This window comes from Lactuca saligna, chromosome 8 (genome assembly GCF_052625555.1).
Source record: "Lactuca saligna cultivar CGN05327 chromosome 8, ASM5262555v1, whole genome shotgun sequence".
Classification (NCBI taxonomy): Eukaryota; Viridiplantae; Streptophyta; class Magnoliopsida; order Asterales; family Asteraceae; genus Lactuca; species Lactuca saligna.
The window spans coordinates 99175603-99193051 of NC_136424.1; the positions used below are offsets into that span (position 1 = coordinate 99175603).

The 17449-nt window shown below is 32.8% G+C and overlaps 1 protein-coding gene across 1 annotated transcript; it reads right to left on the bottom strand.

Annotated features, from left to right (window-relative positions):
- Nucleotides 1–2021: 2021 nt before the first annotated feature.
- On the bottom strand, nt 2022–4746 carry LOC145012053 (Radical SAM superfamily protein). Its single transcript, XM_078970821.1, has 7 exons — nt 4068–4746; nt 3386–3549; nt 3174–3264; nt 2918–3075; nt 2659–2830; nt 2463–2573; nt 2022–2369 (listed from the first exon to the last, which is right to left on the bottom strand). The coding sequence occupies exons 1-7, from the start codon at nt 4482–4484 to the stop codon at nt 2295–2297; spliced, it is 1188 nt and encodes a 395-aa protein (XP_078826947.1). The 5' UTR covers nt 4485–4746; the 3' UTR covers nt 2022–2294.
- Nucleotides 4747–17449: the final 12703 nt, after the last annotated feature.

Consider the following 17449-nt stretch of genomic DNA (forward strand, 5'->3'; position numbering starts at 1 on the left):
GGATTACATTGTTACAAAAAATGAAGTATAAGGTTTATTTTACAAAAAAAAAAGGACTAAATGTGTACATTTCAAAAAGTATCTTACCCGATCAAATCATTTTCCCAATATTTTAATATCAAATGGTATTGGTACGAGTCCAAAGCTAAAAACACACATCTTGAACCTATAGCAACATGGACATCATGCATAACAAGTAGTACAATAAAAAAATAAAAAAAAATAAAAAAAAAGTAGGTATTGTTCGAGAAATCACTTACGAGTTTTCCTTCAACAACTAAAGTCGGTTTACTATAAGTTTTTAACGTGTAATTGAAAAACAATCATAATTTTTTTATTATTATTATGACCACAACTTACTTGCAAAATCATCGCTCTAGTCCACTTAAAGAATTTTTTGGTTAATTTTGTTATCTTTTTTCCAAAATCAATCCTAAAATTGAGTTTAAAGTTCAAATTTTATCTTTGTACTTCGCAAAAAATTACGCCACATGGTTTTTTAGCTTTATTTTTTATTTTTTATATACTTTATTTATTTTTGTTATATATATATATATATATATATATATATATATATATATATATATATATATATATATATATATATATATATATATATTACGTTTTTTATTTTACTCTAATACAATCATACATTTTATATTTTTTGTTTTTTCTTTAGTTTTTTTATATTTGTTTTCGTATTATATTTTAATTTTTTCGTATTTCTAATTTTCATTTTTTTTTCGTATTTGTTTTCATTTTTTCGTGATTTTAACTTTTTCTTGACCCTTTTCAAAAAATATAAAATGTATTAATAATTTAGAGTGTATTACATTTTCAGTAATTTATAGTTTTTGTAATTTATTTTTATTCAGGTAAAAAATATAAAATGTATTAATATATTAGAGTATATTACAAATTTTTGTAATTTATAGTTTTTTTTTCATATTTATATTTGTAATTTCGGTCCAACTTATTTTCTTTTTATTTTTTGTTCTTTGGTGCTCCTATATTTATGTTACGATAAAATGAAAATTTTAAAAAAAAAATAAACAATTTTTTTGTTGAGAATTAATATTTCAATGTGTGAGATAACTTGCAAATTAAATCATATTTCTATATGTGATATTAATAGTTTAAATTCAAGATAATATTTTTCAATTTGATAATAGACTAAAAGAAAGAACAAAAAAAATAATAATAGTCGGTCTCTGTAAAAAAAATATACTTTTTATAATATTTTAAATTTAATTCAAATTCAGTTATTTGAATCAAAATAAATAAAAATATTAGAAAAACTATAAATAACTAAAATTGAAAAAAAGTGAAAAAAAAGGTAAAAAAAATTAAATTGTTAAAAAATAAAGTTAGAAAACTAAAATAAATAAAGTATATATATAAAAAAATAAAAAATAAATAAAATATATAAAAAAACAAACAATAAAGTTAAAAAACCATGTTATGTAATTTTTTACAAACTATATGGTCAAAATTTAAATGTTAAGTACAACTTTATGCTGATTTTTACAAAAAGATAACAGAGTGAACAATAAAACTCGTTAAATAGATTAAAATGATAATTCTAAGAGAAAATTATGGTTATAATAACAAAAAAATAATATGACTTTTCTCAATTATATGTTAAAAACTTATAACTTTTATGATAATAATCCACTAAAATATAAATATATAAATATTTATATATTATTTATACATAATTAATAATGTGTAAGTCAATCTATTGCCCACGTTTTATCACTTGAAATATGCCAATAAATAATATACTAGTGAAATAAAAAAAAATGTATAAGTCATCATTTACCTATAAATTTTATTTATACATAATTAATAATGTATACGTCAATCTATTGCCCACGTTTTTTCACTTGAAATATGCCAATAAATAATATACTAGTTAAATAAAAAAATGTACAAGTCATCATTTACCTACAAAATTTATTCACGTATTCTTTTGTTTTTTGGAATAAAAAAAAAGTTAAAACAATTGCATTAAAACGAAATCACTAAAAAACAATTGCATTAAAACGAAATCACTAAAAAACAATATGTTAAACTGATCGATACCACGATCATACAAGCACCCATCTGACACCGTTGACATGTGTAATCATTTTACATAAAATTAAACCAAAATCAACATAATAATAAATAAATAAAAGTTCAGTAAATATGAATAACCTGCCTGCATACGAACACATGTATAATTGTGTGTGTGTGTGTGTGAAGATCAAGAGCCAAGAGTTTTCAATATAAAGAATTTCAAAATCTCATAATCACAACGCGCTTTTGCTCCTCTCTTTCACCATAGTTTGAACAAATAACTCTCCTGCCCTATACGATGATCGTACCTAAAATAGTTCCAAACATTAACAAATAAATCACGTTTTCATAAATAAAAAAAAAAAAAAAATAGAATAATTCATAAAATAAAGAAATAGTACCAAAGGTCCACTTGCTACATAACGAAACCCAATTGACTCCCCATAATCTTTCCAAAACTCAAATTTCTCAGGTGTAACATATTCTTTCACAGTAAGGTGCAATGGAGTCGGCTGCACATATACAACAAAATTTCAACCATTTCCTTTCAAATTTACAAAAAATAATCAAAAAAATAAAATAAATAAATAAACTCACCTGTAAATACTGTCCGAGTGTCAAAATGTCAACATCTATGGCACGTAAATCCGCCATGGCTTCTTTCAATTCATCATCGGATTCACCAAGTCCCAACATAATTGAAGTTTTAGTAATCATCCCTTTTTTACTAGCCTTAGCATGTTTCAAAACCGATAAACTCTGTTCATATCTACACAATAAATAGCAATGTACTTTCATTCAGTTGTTTATAATTGAATACATTTTCAAAGTACAATGCCTTAATGAGAAAACCCACCCAGCTCTTGGATCTCTTACAATTCGTTGTAGTCTTTTAACCGTTTCAATATTGTGGGCAAAAACATCTAATCCCGAGTTAGCCAACATGGATACGGCTTCCAAATCACCACGAAAATCAGAAGTCAAACATTCAACCATAATCTCCGGCTTCCTTTTCTACACAAAAATAGCAATGTACTTTTATTTATTTGTGTATTATTATTATTATTATTTTTAATTGTGGAAATGAGAAAAGTTATGTATTGGATTTGTACCTTCATTGCTTTGACAGTTTGAGCAAAATGACCACTCCCGCCATCTGGAAGATCATCCCGGTCAACACTGGTCAAAACAATATAATCCACACTGCAAGATAAATCACCAAAACATTTCTTGTTAGGAGAAGTGGTTAAATAAAAGTAGTCAGCTTTATACGATGTATTAGTTACAAAACAAATCTTTTTTTTTGGCAAATTTACAAAATTACCCCCAACTGACAATGGCTTCAGCGGTGTTTTGTGGCTCCATAGGGTCTGGTGGGGCAGGGTTTTTGCTGGTTTTGACAGCACAAAATCTGCATCCTCTGGTGCATGTATCACCAAGAAGCATGATTGTTGCAGTTGCAATACCATCTTCACCTCCATTCCAACACTGTAACAAGAACATAAATTGTAAATTAGCATACAAAAAAAAGCGAACTTGAAAGTATTTGATTATTCAAATAGAAATTTGAGTGTTTAAATTGATATATAGTTCGACTGAAGTAGCTAAAAGAAAAAGGCAACTTTGTTGAACAAGATAAAGTCAATAGAAAAAGTCTCAAATACTATTAAAGAATATGAGAGAAAAAGGTAAGTTTGTTGAACAAGATCGATAAAATCAATAGCAACTGCCTCAAATACTATTGAACAATGTCAAAGAAAGGGAAGATTTTTTGAACAGATCAGGTAAATCAATAGCAAATGCCTCGAATACCATTACATGATGATAACAAAAGTGATGTTTCTGAACAAAATCAACAGAAAATGTCTTGAATACTCTTGAATTAAAATATAGAAAATGGAATTCTGTTGAACAAAATCAGTTTAATCGCTTTAATTAGACTGGATGGAGGATTATAAGAAAATAAATACATGAAACAAGAATATGTTGAAATGATCGAGAGGTACCTCCCCGATATTAGGGCATTGTGCTTCTTCACAAACGGTATTCAGTTTAAGGCGTTCTAACGAATCTTTAACCTCCAGATACTTCTCTCCTTGTGGAGCCTTTTGCCGAAGCCAACTCGGTTTCTTGACGTTCGGATCCCTACCCGTATACGGACCCATACCACCGGGATATGGCGGCGATTTAGTCGAAGCAGACGACGACATTAACGATGATGGGTTTGCAATATCATCATTAAGATTGCTCTTCATCGAAGTAATCGAATTAGAATCAGTAGAAGAGATGCTATTGCTGCTGTTGTTGTGGTTCTTGATTGAAAACCGTACATTGTTGTAATTTTGGGAAGGAGTTCTCGAATTTGAGGTAGAATTTGGGAAATTGTAAGAAAGGGGTGTCTTGAATTGTTGAATCAGCATCATGATTTGTAACAAAAACAGAAAGAAAGAATTTGAGAAAAAGGGAAAGATTTCTCTTGTTCTAAATTGGTGAATTGGAATAGGGGTGGTTCGATTTCACTTTTAACGATCAAAGAGAGACAGAGGAGGCGATATAAACTATGAAGAACGATACGTAAGCAAACTGAAATTGAAGGCAGTGAGAGTTTGAGATATCAACTCATAGCAGGGTAGGGGTGAGCATATCGAACATCAAGTAATACTAAAGTCGTAGAGGGGCGGCCCAACAGTTTGTTCAGCTATAAGGCTAGTAGTGTTCAGGATTTGAGGGTTAAATTGTGGATACTAGGACGTGCCTATGGTTCGAGATTTTCCAAACGTGTTTCCGATGATTTGTCAGTAGTGTCGAGTTCAGAATTGATCTATCCCAAGTGCGGCATCGATAGTTAAGGCACCTTATCGTCTTGTACCTTCTGAGATGTAAGAGTTGTCCACATAGCTGGAGGAGTTGTTGGACAAGGAGTGTATCTGACCGAACAGTTCATCGTGTGGAACATCTATATTGTTCATAAAAAAGAATGATGGATCACACAGGATGTTCATTGGCTATGAGGAGTTGAACAAGCTCACGGTGAAGAAGTATTATCCACTTCCAATAATAGATGATTTATTCGATCAGCTTCGGGGTTAATCTTGGTTTTCGAAAATTGATTTGAGGTTGGGTTACCACCAGTTGAGAGTCAGGGATGAGGATATACAAAAGATGGCCTTCCAGGCTCGTTATGTGCATTACAAGTTCGTACTGATGACATTTGGGTTCACCAACGCACCGATGACGTTCATGGACCTCGTGAACCGGGTATGCAGACCGATGTTGGATCAGTCAATGATTGTGTTTATTGATGATATATTGGTCTATTCTAAGACCAAGGAGCAACACGGGGTGCACTTGCAGGAGGTTCTTAAGACTTTGAGGATAGAGAGGCTTTACACCAAATTTTCCAAGTGCAAGTTTTGGTTGTACGGTGTTCAGTTTTTGGGGAACCTCATCAACCAATATGGTATTTAGTCGACCCGACTAAGATTGAGGTTGTGATGCGGTGGGAGGTTTTGAGGTCTCCATCTGAGATTTGGAGCTTTCTTGGTTTAGCTAGGTATTATTAGAGGTTTATTTAGGATTTCTCAAAGATAGTAGTACCCTTGACTCGGTTGACGCAGAAAACGACTGTTTTTCATTGGGGGCCTGAGCAGCAGGAGGCATTTGAGGATCTTAGACAGAAGTTGTGCGAGGCACCAGTTTTGACCCTTCCCGATGGTGTTGATGATTTTGTGGTCTATTGTGATGCATCGATCACAAGGTTGGAAGTTATACTCATGTAGCGGGGACGAGTTATTGTGTATGCTTCAAGGCAGTTAAAAGCCTCATAAAGTGAATTATCTGACGCCTGATTTTATGGTTATATTGTGGATATTAGGACGTGCCTATGGTTCGAGATTTTCCAAATGTGTTTCCGATGATTTGTTGGGAGTGCTTCCTGATAGGCAGGTCGAGTTCAGAATTGAACAAGTCCCTAGTGCAGCATTGATAACTAAGGCACCTTATCGTCTTGCATCTTCCGAGATGCAAGTGTAACTTCCCATTATAATACCCAAAAAAAAATTCATTTTTAAGTTTATAAAACAGTAAACCATATCGTTGTCATAAAACCAAGGTAATCAAATTTTATCAATACATCATAATAATCCGAGTGAATCATAAAATGCGGAATCAAGTGGTGTGTGCTCTGCAATCACCCCCGGGCTCATCACTTTGAATACAGAAGTACCTGAAAACATAAACTGAAAACTGTAAACACAAAGCTTATTGACTTCCCCAAAATACCACATACCATACATACATTTGTCATGGGCTATCCCTATGGTCTTTTCCCTGAAATGCCATGGGCTACCCCCCATGGTCTGACATCCAAGTGCCATGGGCTACCCCCATGGTCTTTACTTGAAATGTCATAGGCTGCCCTATGGTCTGACATCCAAGTGTCATGGGCTACCCCCATGGTCTTACATACAAATGCCACGAGCTACCCCTAGGGTCTTCCAGGAAAGTATCACAAAGACAACTAGCATTCATCATAACAAGTAATGCACTACAAGAAAAAGGGGCTTTTGTGACTAACATATCTGGGACCGATTAATCAGTTTTTGATATAATGTATCTAGGACTGATTAATTAGTCTCAGATAATATCTAGGACTGATTTTAATGTACAAATCATTAAAGGCTGGCCGATCTTATTCGAGACTAAAATTCAGTCCCTAATATGGTTGCGTCAGTTTAGGTTTGTTAGGAAACACATTAGGGACTGAATTTCAGTCTTAAATAGTTGAGCGCTAACTTTGAATTTTGGGGGAAAGTTATGAGTGACTGAATTTCAGTCCCTGGTAGACTTGGGTCAGTTTTGGTTGTGTAAGGAACTTATTAGGGACTGAAGATCAGTCATTGATTCAATGGCACCAATTTATCCTGCGTACATGAAACTTTCTAAAGACTAAATTTCAGTCCCTAATGGACATATACTATTTGAGATTCAAATGAACACTTAAGAATGGTTATATTTTGGTATCTAAGACTGATTGTTTAGTCGTAGATAACATAGACATATACTATTTGAGATTCAAATGAACACTTAAGAATGGTTATATTTTGGTATCTAAGACTGATTATTTAGTCATAGATACCATATATCAGAGACCGATGAATCTGTCACGAATACTATTTGGAAAGAAACTTATTAGGGATTGAAATCCAGTCTTGGAGACTAACCACTTTTTGGATTTGAATAGAAATCATTAGGGAGTGAATTTTTAGTCTTTGATAACTGTTAGTTAGTCATATATATCATATATGACTACCACCACCACCATTACCATCACTGCCACTGTCACTACCATCACTCACCACCACAACCATTTCCCTCACCACCGCCGCCTCCCCCACCAACCGCTACTACCACCACCACCACCACTACCCCTGCTTTGTTACCGGTCGCCACTACCAGTTGACACTGGCACCACCACCGCCGCCACCATCATTGCCCCCCACCAGCACCTGAGGGTCTTATCCCTAGTTTTAGTTGTCAATTGAAAGTTGTTGGGAGCATAACCGCTACTCTTCTAGACGTGTACTCGTCTATAGGGGATGTGTGTGGGTGGATGGATGGATGTCAGATTCGTGATACCGTAGGGTGAGATAGAGTATCCATGTGAGTTTGTAGGTTGGTAAGGGGTAACTATTCTTTTTCAAATATTCAAATAAAATAAAAATACATTCTACTTATGACCAAAAAACGAAACAAAAAAATAAAAAAATAAAAAATAACTAGTTGAGTATGAAACTATGAAAAAAAAATTTATAACCAAAATCAAAACTACAATTTAAAACAAGTTTAAGAAAATTGAAATAAAAAAATAATTAAAAAAAGGAAAGAATATACTTGCTTATGGATCGTATAACAAACATAATCACTTCCTGGAATTAAGGATTGTAGATTTATTGAACGGTAAATCCCACATTAAACCGTATCCAAGCCTTACGTACGTGAAGGAACATCAATCGAAGGAGATAGACGTGCACAAAATCAAGGGCTACGATAGTTACTCGTGAAACATTCATCGATCTTATCTAGGTAACTAATCTTCTTCTCTATCGATTCGTTTGTTAAACTTTTGTTATTCAATTTTATGTTGATCGTGGATTCCTTCTTCAATCAATATTAGCTTAGATTGTTTTGTCTCCATTAAAAATGCTCCAAATCATATGATATTTTGGATTGTTTTGCATCGATGATAAAAAAATAACCAGGAAAAATAACAATTACATGAACAGGGGTAAAATAACAGGGGACAAGAAAGGTTTGAAAAATTTCTTGGCTAAGTAATTACTTCTGAAATAAACGTAATACTAGATTGAAAACAATAAAGTAATCAATCTTAATTCTAAAGTAACGTCAGGATCCACCAAAACATTCATTCCATCTGTTTCAATTTCAATTGCAAAATCACATATATACGCCATCATATATATATATATATATATATATATATATATATATATATATATATATATATATATATATATATATATATATATATATATAAAATACATTTACAGAGTAGAAAAATAGAAAAATATATGTATAATACATCAAATATAAACACATATAAGCCATAATACGTAAACACAAAAATCACATACAAGCAACACCAACTGAAAGTAGGAAAATACTGTAAATCTACAAAGAATTGAGCATGGTATTGAAATATGCACACTTCTATAGATCAAGGGCATAACTGTCTATTTTTTTTTACCAAAAGAGAGCCTTCTACTTAAATGTCCGGTTTTTGCTTGTGGATTCCTTCTAAAATCATTATTAGCTTAGATTGTTTTGTCACCATTAAAAATGCTTAAAATCATATGATATTTTGGGTACTATAATTTTAAATTACCTCTGTGGGTACTTACATATATCAGGGGCATAAATGTCCATTTTTTTTAACAAAAGAGATTGTCATGATGTTAGTACATTGTCATGATGAGAAAGAAGCATCATTGTAAAACTTCAATTGTCTGTTTAGATGTTCTAAATAATTGTCCCATTATTGCCACACATTTTTTATAAACTTCTAATACTTGTCCTAGTACTCTCTCTTGAACTCACAAAAAAAATGATATCTACAACAAGAATAAGAACAAAAGGCTTTAATAGTTTTTACTGAAAATACTCAAATTAACAAAAAGATAACAGTTGTGTTCTACCTTTCAACGTGCTAATCCCTCACATTAAAGATTCTGCACCTTCGCTGCACCAACTAATAACATTTTCAACCTAGATTAACAAATAATAGTAACAGGGCTGCTTTCTGTTTTCACCTTGTGCACCAACGAAAAAAGATAGAGAAACAGATGGAAGATGGAACAGGTGATAAAAAAGGAACATAATGCAAGATTGAAAAAGAACAGGTGTTAAAAAAGGAACCATGGGAAAAAGAACAGGGGACAAGAGAGGCGATAAAAAAACCTGTTGGCTAAGTAATTACTTCTTAATTAAACATAATACTAGATTGAAAACAATAAAGGAATTACTCCTGTTTTTATACTATTAGACATGAAAGATGCCTAATTTGATACCAACACTTTTATCTTTTTCCCCAAAATACCCTTAAGATTAAAAACGCCCTAGAATTATGAATTATGATTCCAACATTGTTAAAAGTTAATTGTTCATAGGTGAAGCCAGAAAAGAAATTTCTAGTGTTTTAAACATAAGTCCACCTTTATTTGTTGTTTGATAACATAGGTGTTGCTTAAATAAAAGGTACTCAATCTATGGGCTCGATTCTCTAACACATACCTATCATATGCATTTAAGAAAACACCATAAATGCATTTTATGGAGCAACAAATATCCAATTTTTATGATTAAGGGTCGTAAGTAATTTAGTCTTTTCTCTTGAATTTCTCACATTAATGTTGTTTTTTGTCTCTTTCTTCTTCTTCTGTATCTCCCTTTTTGTCTATTTTTAGTTAATAACTTCACACTAAGACACGATGGCCAAGAGTTCGATGACAATCAACAATAAGGTCGATCTGAAGTTCATGAAAGGGCCGATGGATTTTGCGGAGGTGGATAAAGCATACGTTGATAGCGAAAGTCTTACACCATACCAATGTAAGTTGTTGCTGCGTCATAACATTGATGTCATGCATGTTGAAAAAAATGTGCTTGAGAACATTTTGGGGACTTTGTTAAACATAGAAAAGAAGACAATACACACTGATAATGCTCGCCAAGATTGTCGTAATAAAGAAGATTGGATTTATTTGGGTGATTATTGGGAGACAGATAAAGCACCGGTAAGTTTGTCACTCTTTATATATATTCACCTTTTACATAATAAAGTCTTATTTATATGTATTAATATGATCATCGAACACCAATTATCCTTGTACTTATGGTAATCTTTATTATTGCAGAAAAGTAAAGTTACTGCACTCGAGGAAGTGGTTCGAGAAAACAAAGAAAAAGTCAAAGAAAGTGATGAGAAATGTGAAAATATGACATGAAAGATATATCAGATTAAGAGTAATAGTTATGACCTTTAGTTTAAATTTATAATTTTTTTCAAATATGGTTTTACTATCCAGAGATTGCTTAGATATTTTATTTATTGTTTTAACTTGGAAATGATGTCTAGATTACAATACATTATTTTTTTGGTATGGATTTGGGGTAATGTGTGGGATTAAACTGCCAGCTCCATATGTTTTAAATCGAAAAGAGAGACACCAATTTTCTAGTACAGTTAAGTCTGTTCGTTTTCCAGATGGATACGCCTCAAACTTGGCTAAAAATGTTATTCTCGAGCAATGTAAGATATATGGACTTAAATCTCATGAATGTCATGTCTTACTGCAACGTGTACTCCCTATCGCTATTCGTGGGCTTTTGAATAAGCCAATACGTGATACGTTGGTAGAGTTTTCTCGGTTTTTCAAGATTATAACTTCAGTCACATTACATGTGGGAGAGTTAGAAACGCTGCAAACAGAGATAGTTAAGATTCTTTGCAAGCTGGAACGCATATTTCCTCCCTCATTTTTTATGGTTATGATGCACTTATGCGTTCATCTACCTCAAGAGGCTATTTTAGGAGGACCCGTACAATCAAGGTGGATGTATCCGGTTGAAAGATATCTTGGCCATTTATCTCAAGGTATTTAAGGCTTATTTTCACCTGACAGGGAACACTTACAACACCTAAAAAGAGAACATCCAAGATTGTTAAATTTTAGCGAATTACAACAATCTTCATTTCCAAGTTGGTTTTCTTTACGGGTAATGTTACTATAACAATAAATTATATCATTTTATCATGTAGAAGCATTCAACCAACTCATACTTTTCTCAAAATGGTGAATAGATGTGGAAAATGTATGAGCAAAATTCATCCGCAGTTGATGAAGAGTTGTATGCATTATCACGTGGCCCAGATGATCGAGTTACAACACATGGTGGATACATAGTAAATGGAGTTAAATTTCTTGTTAAGTCACGAGATGAACATAGGAAGACTCAGAATTGTGGAGTTATAGCCCTAGGAATTCACGATGGTGTTAAAGAGGATTATTATGGATATGTTGATGAAGTCCTTGAATTTTCATTCATAAAAGGATATCGAGTTATTTTATTTAAATGTATTTGGTTCGATACCGACCGCAGAAAGAAGCATGTGATGTTTGAGCCTCATTTCATCTCTGTAGATACAACCAAACAAGCTTATAAGGAAGATCCGTTTGTCTTGGCAAATCAAGCAAAACAAGTGTTCTATATAAATGATCCCACGCGTGCCTCGAGCTGGAAAATCATAGAAAGGAGCACACATAGACATTTATGGGACATACCAGAGAACGAGGATACACAAGATTTGTTTGAACATGTAGGAACACCGTCACAAACAACCCCATTTGAAGCATCTGATTGTGAAAATTTCGAGTTTCATCGAGAAGACGGCGAAGAAGAGTTTGTGGAAGTCGTTGATGATGATAGTTTTGAAGTTGATTTAGATGATTTTATCGATTATGATATTATCTCCAACGAAGTTATTGAGGAATTACCCGATAAATCAAACGAAGATTTAGATGATAGCAATGAAACAAATTTGGCACTATATGATGAGTCGGATGATGAATATGAATATGTTTATTTTTTGTGTTTCTTTGTTGGTGTCTTTAATTTAGTATTTAACACTTTTTGACAACGGATATGAATAAATGTATTCTTTTTGTATGTTGTTGGTGTGTTTTGTAATTTGTTAATTATTTAGAACTTTTTTGACAATGAATATCAATAATTTTACTCATGACTAACTTGTGTAAAAACCAAATTTTTGCAGGTAAAATGTGGATATTTCTTGTGTTGATGAAGATTGCTAATCTCAGAGGTACGAAGCATGTAAGGAAAGAACCTCGACAAATTTCGGTTGTGTCAACTGGTGAAGAAAGTGGAAGTGAACTGGATCCAAAGTTGTGCATGCTTCGTACACGTAAACGTGTTATGACATCCGTTGCATCAATAGGTATAACCTTACATGTTAATTTCTGATTACATTTAACTGATTCATCCATAACGTGTTAAAGTTGAATTTGGTGACCAAAAGTTAAAGGGTTATAATGAGTGTAGGGGCTGTTTGGTAAATGTTAGTGTATGGGGATGTTTGGTAAATCTTAGTGTATGGGACAGTTTGGTAATGAGTGTAGGGGATGTTTGCTAATGAGTGTAAGAGTTGTTTGGTAATTGTTAATGAAGGGGTTTTTTGGTAATTGTTAGTGTAAGGTTTGTATTTTTTTTTACTGTCGTAACAGACGTAATCGGTCATAACTAATGATTAAATCTCTGTAGGAGCAACTGTTGCGAGAGAAAATACTCGATCAACTTCATTTCAGCCTGCCCAAGAAGAAAGTGTCTCTAGAAAAACTTCTAAAACAATTGAACGCCCTCTTTCTCAAAATATGGAATCTTTTCCAAACTCAGGTGATATAGGTAACTACATTTGTGTTTAATATTTTGAGTAATAGTAAATTATATAAATGGTACTTGTCTTATATTAGATTATAGTATTGGGCCATTGTGTAATAGTAAATTATAAACCGGTCTTTTTGTAATAGTATATAAATTACATAAATTATATACTACATAATAGTAAATTACTTCAATTGTACATGTGTTAATTAATGTGAAAATAGCAACAAGACAAAGTGGTTCCACCGAAGATACTCAAAGATTTTCAATACCGTTAGTTGGTGAAGGAAATGTCTCTAACACGACTGATAACATGGAATCCCAAACTGAGCACTCTCATGCTCCAAGTAAGTAGTATGGATTTTATTATTTTATTTATAACATTACATATTAAGAACAATATATATTGTGTAGATCAACGAAGGAGGCGAGGCCCTAATATTAATAAAAAGGCTTCGCATATTTTGGACAAGATTGTGGAGAATCAACCAGATGCACGGATTACATTGAGAAAAGATACATATACTAAGAAATTCGTTAGGGATTCAGCAGTATATTTTGCAACGGAGGTTGGAATTGTGATGCGAAAGTTTTGTCCAATGGAATTCCATACATGGGAAAAAGTACCGAAAGAAAATAAAGAAGAAATGATTGATAGATTACGTGTAAGTTATACTAGAGTTGGACCAAAATTTCTTTCTTAGCATTTTTTTTAATTCACTCATTTTTAAAATATGCATATGTCAGTCATATGAAGTAGATATGACCTGATTCTTTTTCAACACGTAATTTAGTGTTTTTAGTTCATTTTAGACTGCACAAAGTTATATTTTTGTTAAATACTGAATCATCTACAAGTCCGGCAAGATAGCATATCTATGTTGTGTTTTTTTTTTTTTTTTTAATGTTTCGCTTCATATAATAAAGCAAATCCGGTTCGAGTTCCGAACCGGTCCAGTTCTAAATCTCATCCCTAAAAGTTAAAATATGTACTAAATGCAGGAAAAATTTGAAATACCGCACGCAGATATAGTTTTGATGGAATGTGTAGATGAGCAAATGCGAAGGCAATGGAAACGCACACGAAATACTTTGAAAGATTTTTGGAAGAAAAATGGAGGAATGACCGATCCACAATTAGCACGATCTAAAATGAAGCCAGATTGTCGTAGCAAAGAAGATTGGTCTCATTTGTGTGATTATTGGGAGACAGATAAAGCACAGGTAACTTTTTCGCTCTTTATAGACATCTTTTACGTAATTAATTCTTATTTATATGTTAGTTGTTTAATTTAAATTTTGTAGAAGTATGCTGATCAAATGAAAAATAATCGAGAAAAACTTGTGATTTCAAGTAGAGGAGGTTCTCGATCAATAGCAAATCACAAATTTAGCATGGTAACTAGCCAATTAGTTTATATTTGTATTAACATATTCATTGAACACCAATTATAAATAATTGTTCTTATGTAATTTTTATTATTGCATGCAGAAAAACAAAGAGACTCAATTGCCTCCCACCCCAATCAAATTATATCAAAAGTTGCATTTTCATCCTACAAAGGAATGGCTAAATGATGAGACACACATTCAATATGTAAGAATTATTTATCTAGTAATATTAATTTCCGTCTGTAATATATTGATATTGGTGTTATATATAAGTTATTATAATATGTTTTTATGTTGTTTTAGGAAAATATTCTCCAAATGAAAGAGGATGAATGTACCAAATTAGTTTCTGCGGGAATAAGCATTACTCCAGAAATGGAATATGAAATAGAGAAAAAAGCCGTTAAAACCGTTTGTGCAAGACATAAAACATTACTATTTGGATGGGAGGCTTCAAGTGGACCTATTATGAGGAAAAAAGATCTACATATCTTATCAGCAGCGGAACCATCTCAATCAGCCTCAACGGATGAAATGGCTTTGAAAAATAAAGTTACTGCACTCGAGGAAGAGGTTCGAGAAAACAAAGAAAAAGTGAAACAAAGTGAGGAGAAATGTGAAAAGATGCTTCAATTTATGATCTCGAAGTTCTCAGATTCTCAAAACATATTATGCCCGCCTGATAAAGAAGGATTTCGTGCATCTGATGACATGCCAAACATATCAGATGAAGAGTAATAGTCATGATCTTAAGTTAAAAGTTAGAACTTTTTCAGATATGGTATTACTATTGACTTATTGCTTAGACTTTTTTTGTTTATTGTTTTAATTTGGAAATGATGTCTAGATTACAATACATTTTCTATTTTCAGTATATTTTGTCTTTAACTCTAGCACTTACAAGTAGTTATTAATACTAAAATGATATTGCATATGAGTTTGATATCTTGTCACTAAAAAAAGGTTAGGGACTAAATGATATTTCATTTTAGACTGATATTCAGTCATTGAAAAAGCATGTTAGGGACTGAATGACATTGTATCCGAAACTAATATTCAGTTATTGAAAATTCATGTTAGGGACTGAATAGCATTGAATCTTAGACTGATATACAGTCACTAAAAAACCATGTTAGGGACTAAATGACATTGTATCCTAGACTAATAATCAGTCACTGAAAACCTAAGTTAGAGACTGAATGTCATTGTATCCGAAACTGATATGTAGTCCCTAAGAAATCTGTTTAGAGATTGATTGACATTATATCTGAGACTGGTATTCAGTCCTTGAAATATTAGGTTAGTGACTGAATAAAATTGTATTGAAGACTGATATTCAGTCATTGAAAAATCATATTACAGACTAAAGGACATTGTATCTGAGACTGATGTCCAGTCCCTAAAAATCTTATTAGAGACTAATGACATTGTATCCGAGATTGGTATTTACTCCTTGAAATATCAGGTTAGGGATTGAATAACATTGTCTTTGAGATTGATATTCAGTCTTTGAAAAACAATATTGGAGACTAAGCTAGGTAGTTTAGAAGACTGATATTCAGTCCCAAATGATATCAAAAGGGTCTGATAGGACACGAAATAAAGATTTCAATGAAAATATTACAGAATGAATAATATATTATAAGGGGCTAATATTCAGTCTTTAAAAGATAGTATTATGGACTGATATTATATCAAATTGGGGATTTGAATAAAACAAATTAGAGACTGAATATGATATTATCTAAGACTGATTTTTAGTCTTTGATACATTGATCAATTAGGGACTAATTTTCAGTCCCAAATACAAAAAAAATCGATTATCTAAGACTAGGTCTCAGGGACTAGTTGAGGACTAGCAAAATCAGTCCCTGATTCTCATCACAGACTGATTATTGACCATTAGAGACTGATTATATCAGTCTTTGATACCCTTTTTTCTTGTAGTGATGGGCCAACATTGGTGCCTTCGACCCATGGATATAGTGAGAAAACTCACCTCACACTGCTAAGTCCCACAGATAAATCTTTGGCAGCTGTCCCACTAGAATCCCCATGCTATCAATCATAAAATAATCATTAAATCAATAATTGGATCCTGACTCACCCTTCGAGTCCAAACTAGGGTAAAGCCCTTTTTACCATTCCCTATACTTAGCCAAAGGCCCAAGCCCAATTGTCCAAGACCGGAATTCCAACATAATCACCCAAGGCCCAACAATGGCCTAATTTTCCAATTTGGGCCCACAAAACCCTTTATGGGCCTAAAATCCAAAGGAGCCCAAAAGGTACGAACCAAAAGCCCAAAAAGAAGTATAATGGCCCAACATGGCCCATACTAAGAAAACCCAACAATAGCCCAAACCTCAAAACCCCAAACCGACCCTTTGGGGAGTATGCCCAACATACTCAAGACGTACGCCCCACGTACTCGACCACGATGCACAACGTACAACTACTTGATGCACGATCCCCGCATTACGCTGAGCGTACCTCCTCGTACGCCTAGTGTACTAGTCAAGAATCCAAAAACCCACATTTGCTCTTAATCGGTTAAGACAAGATGTCCAAAACATAGATTTGGTCTCTAGCCAAGGTCTTAACCAATAAAGTTTCCAACTTTACTCACACACACACGACTTAATGGGACTCAACACTTAAAAAGTAACTTAATAAGAGCTTAATACATGCATGGAACAACATCTATCATAAAGTTTCCATTTTTATGAACAGGGGACCTTATTGAAGCTTAGATCTAACAACGACTACTTCTGGAGTAGATCAAAAGCTCACCTTAGATCAAGGGACTCAAAAATGCCAAAGAACTCCATAAAGTAGATCCAACCAAAAGGATCATCAAGGTTTTTGCTTTTGACCTTAGGAAGCTTACAAATGGAAAGATACTCCTGGATCTAGAAGCTCAAGCCATACCTCCAAATGATTCTCTTCTTCTTCTTCCTCTTCTTCTTTCTTCACAAAACACCCATCAAGAATATACCAAGCTCAAAATCACAAAATT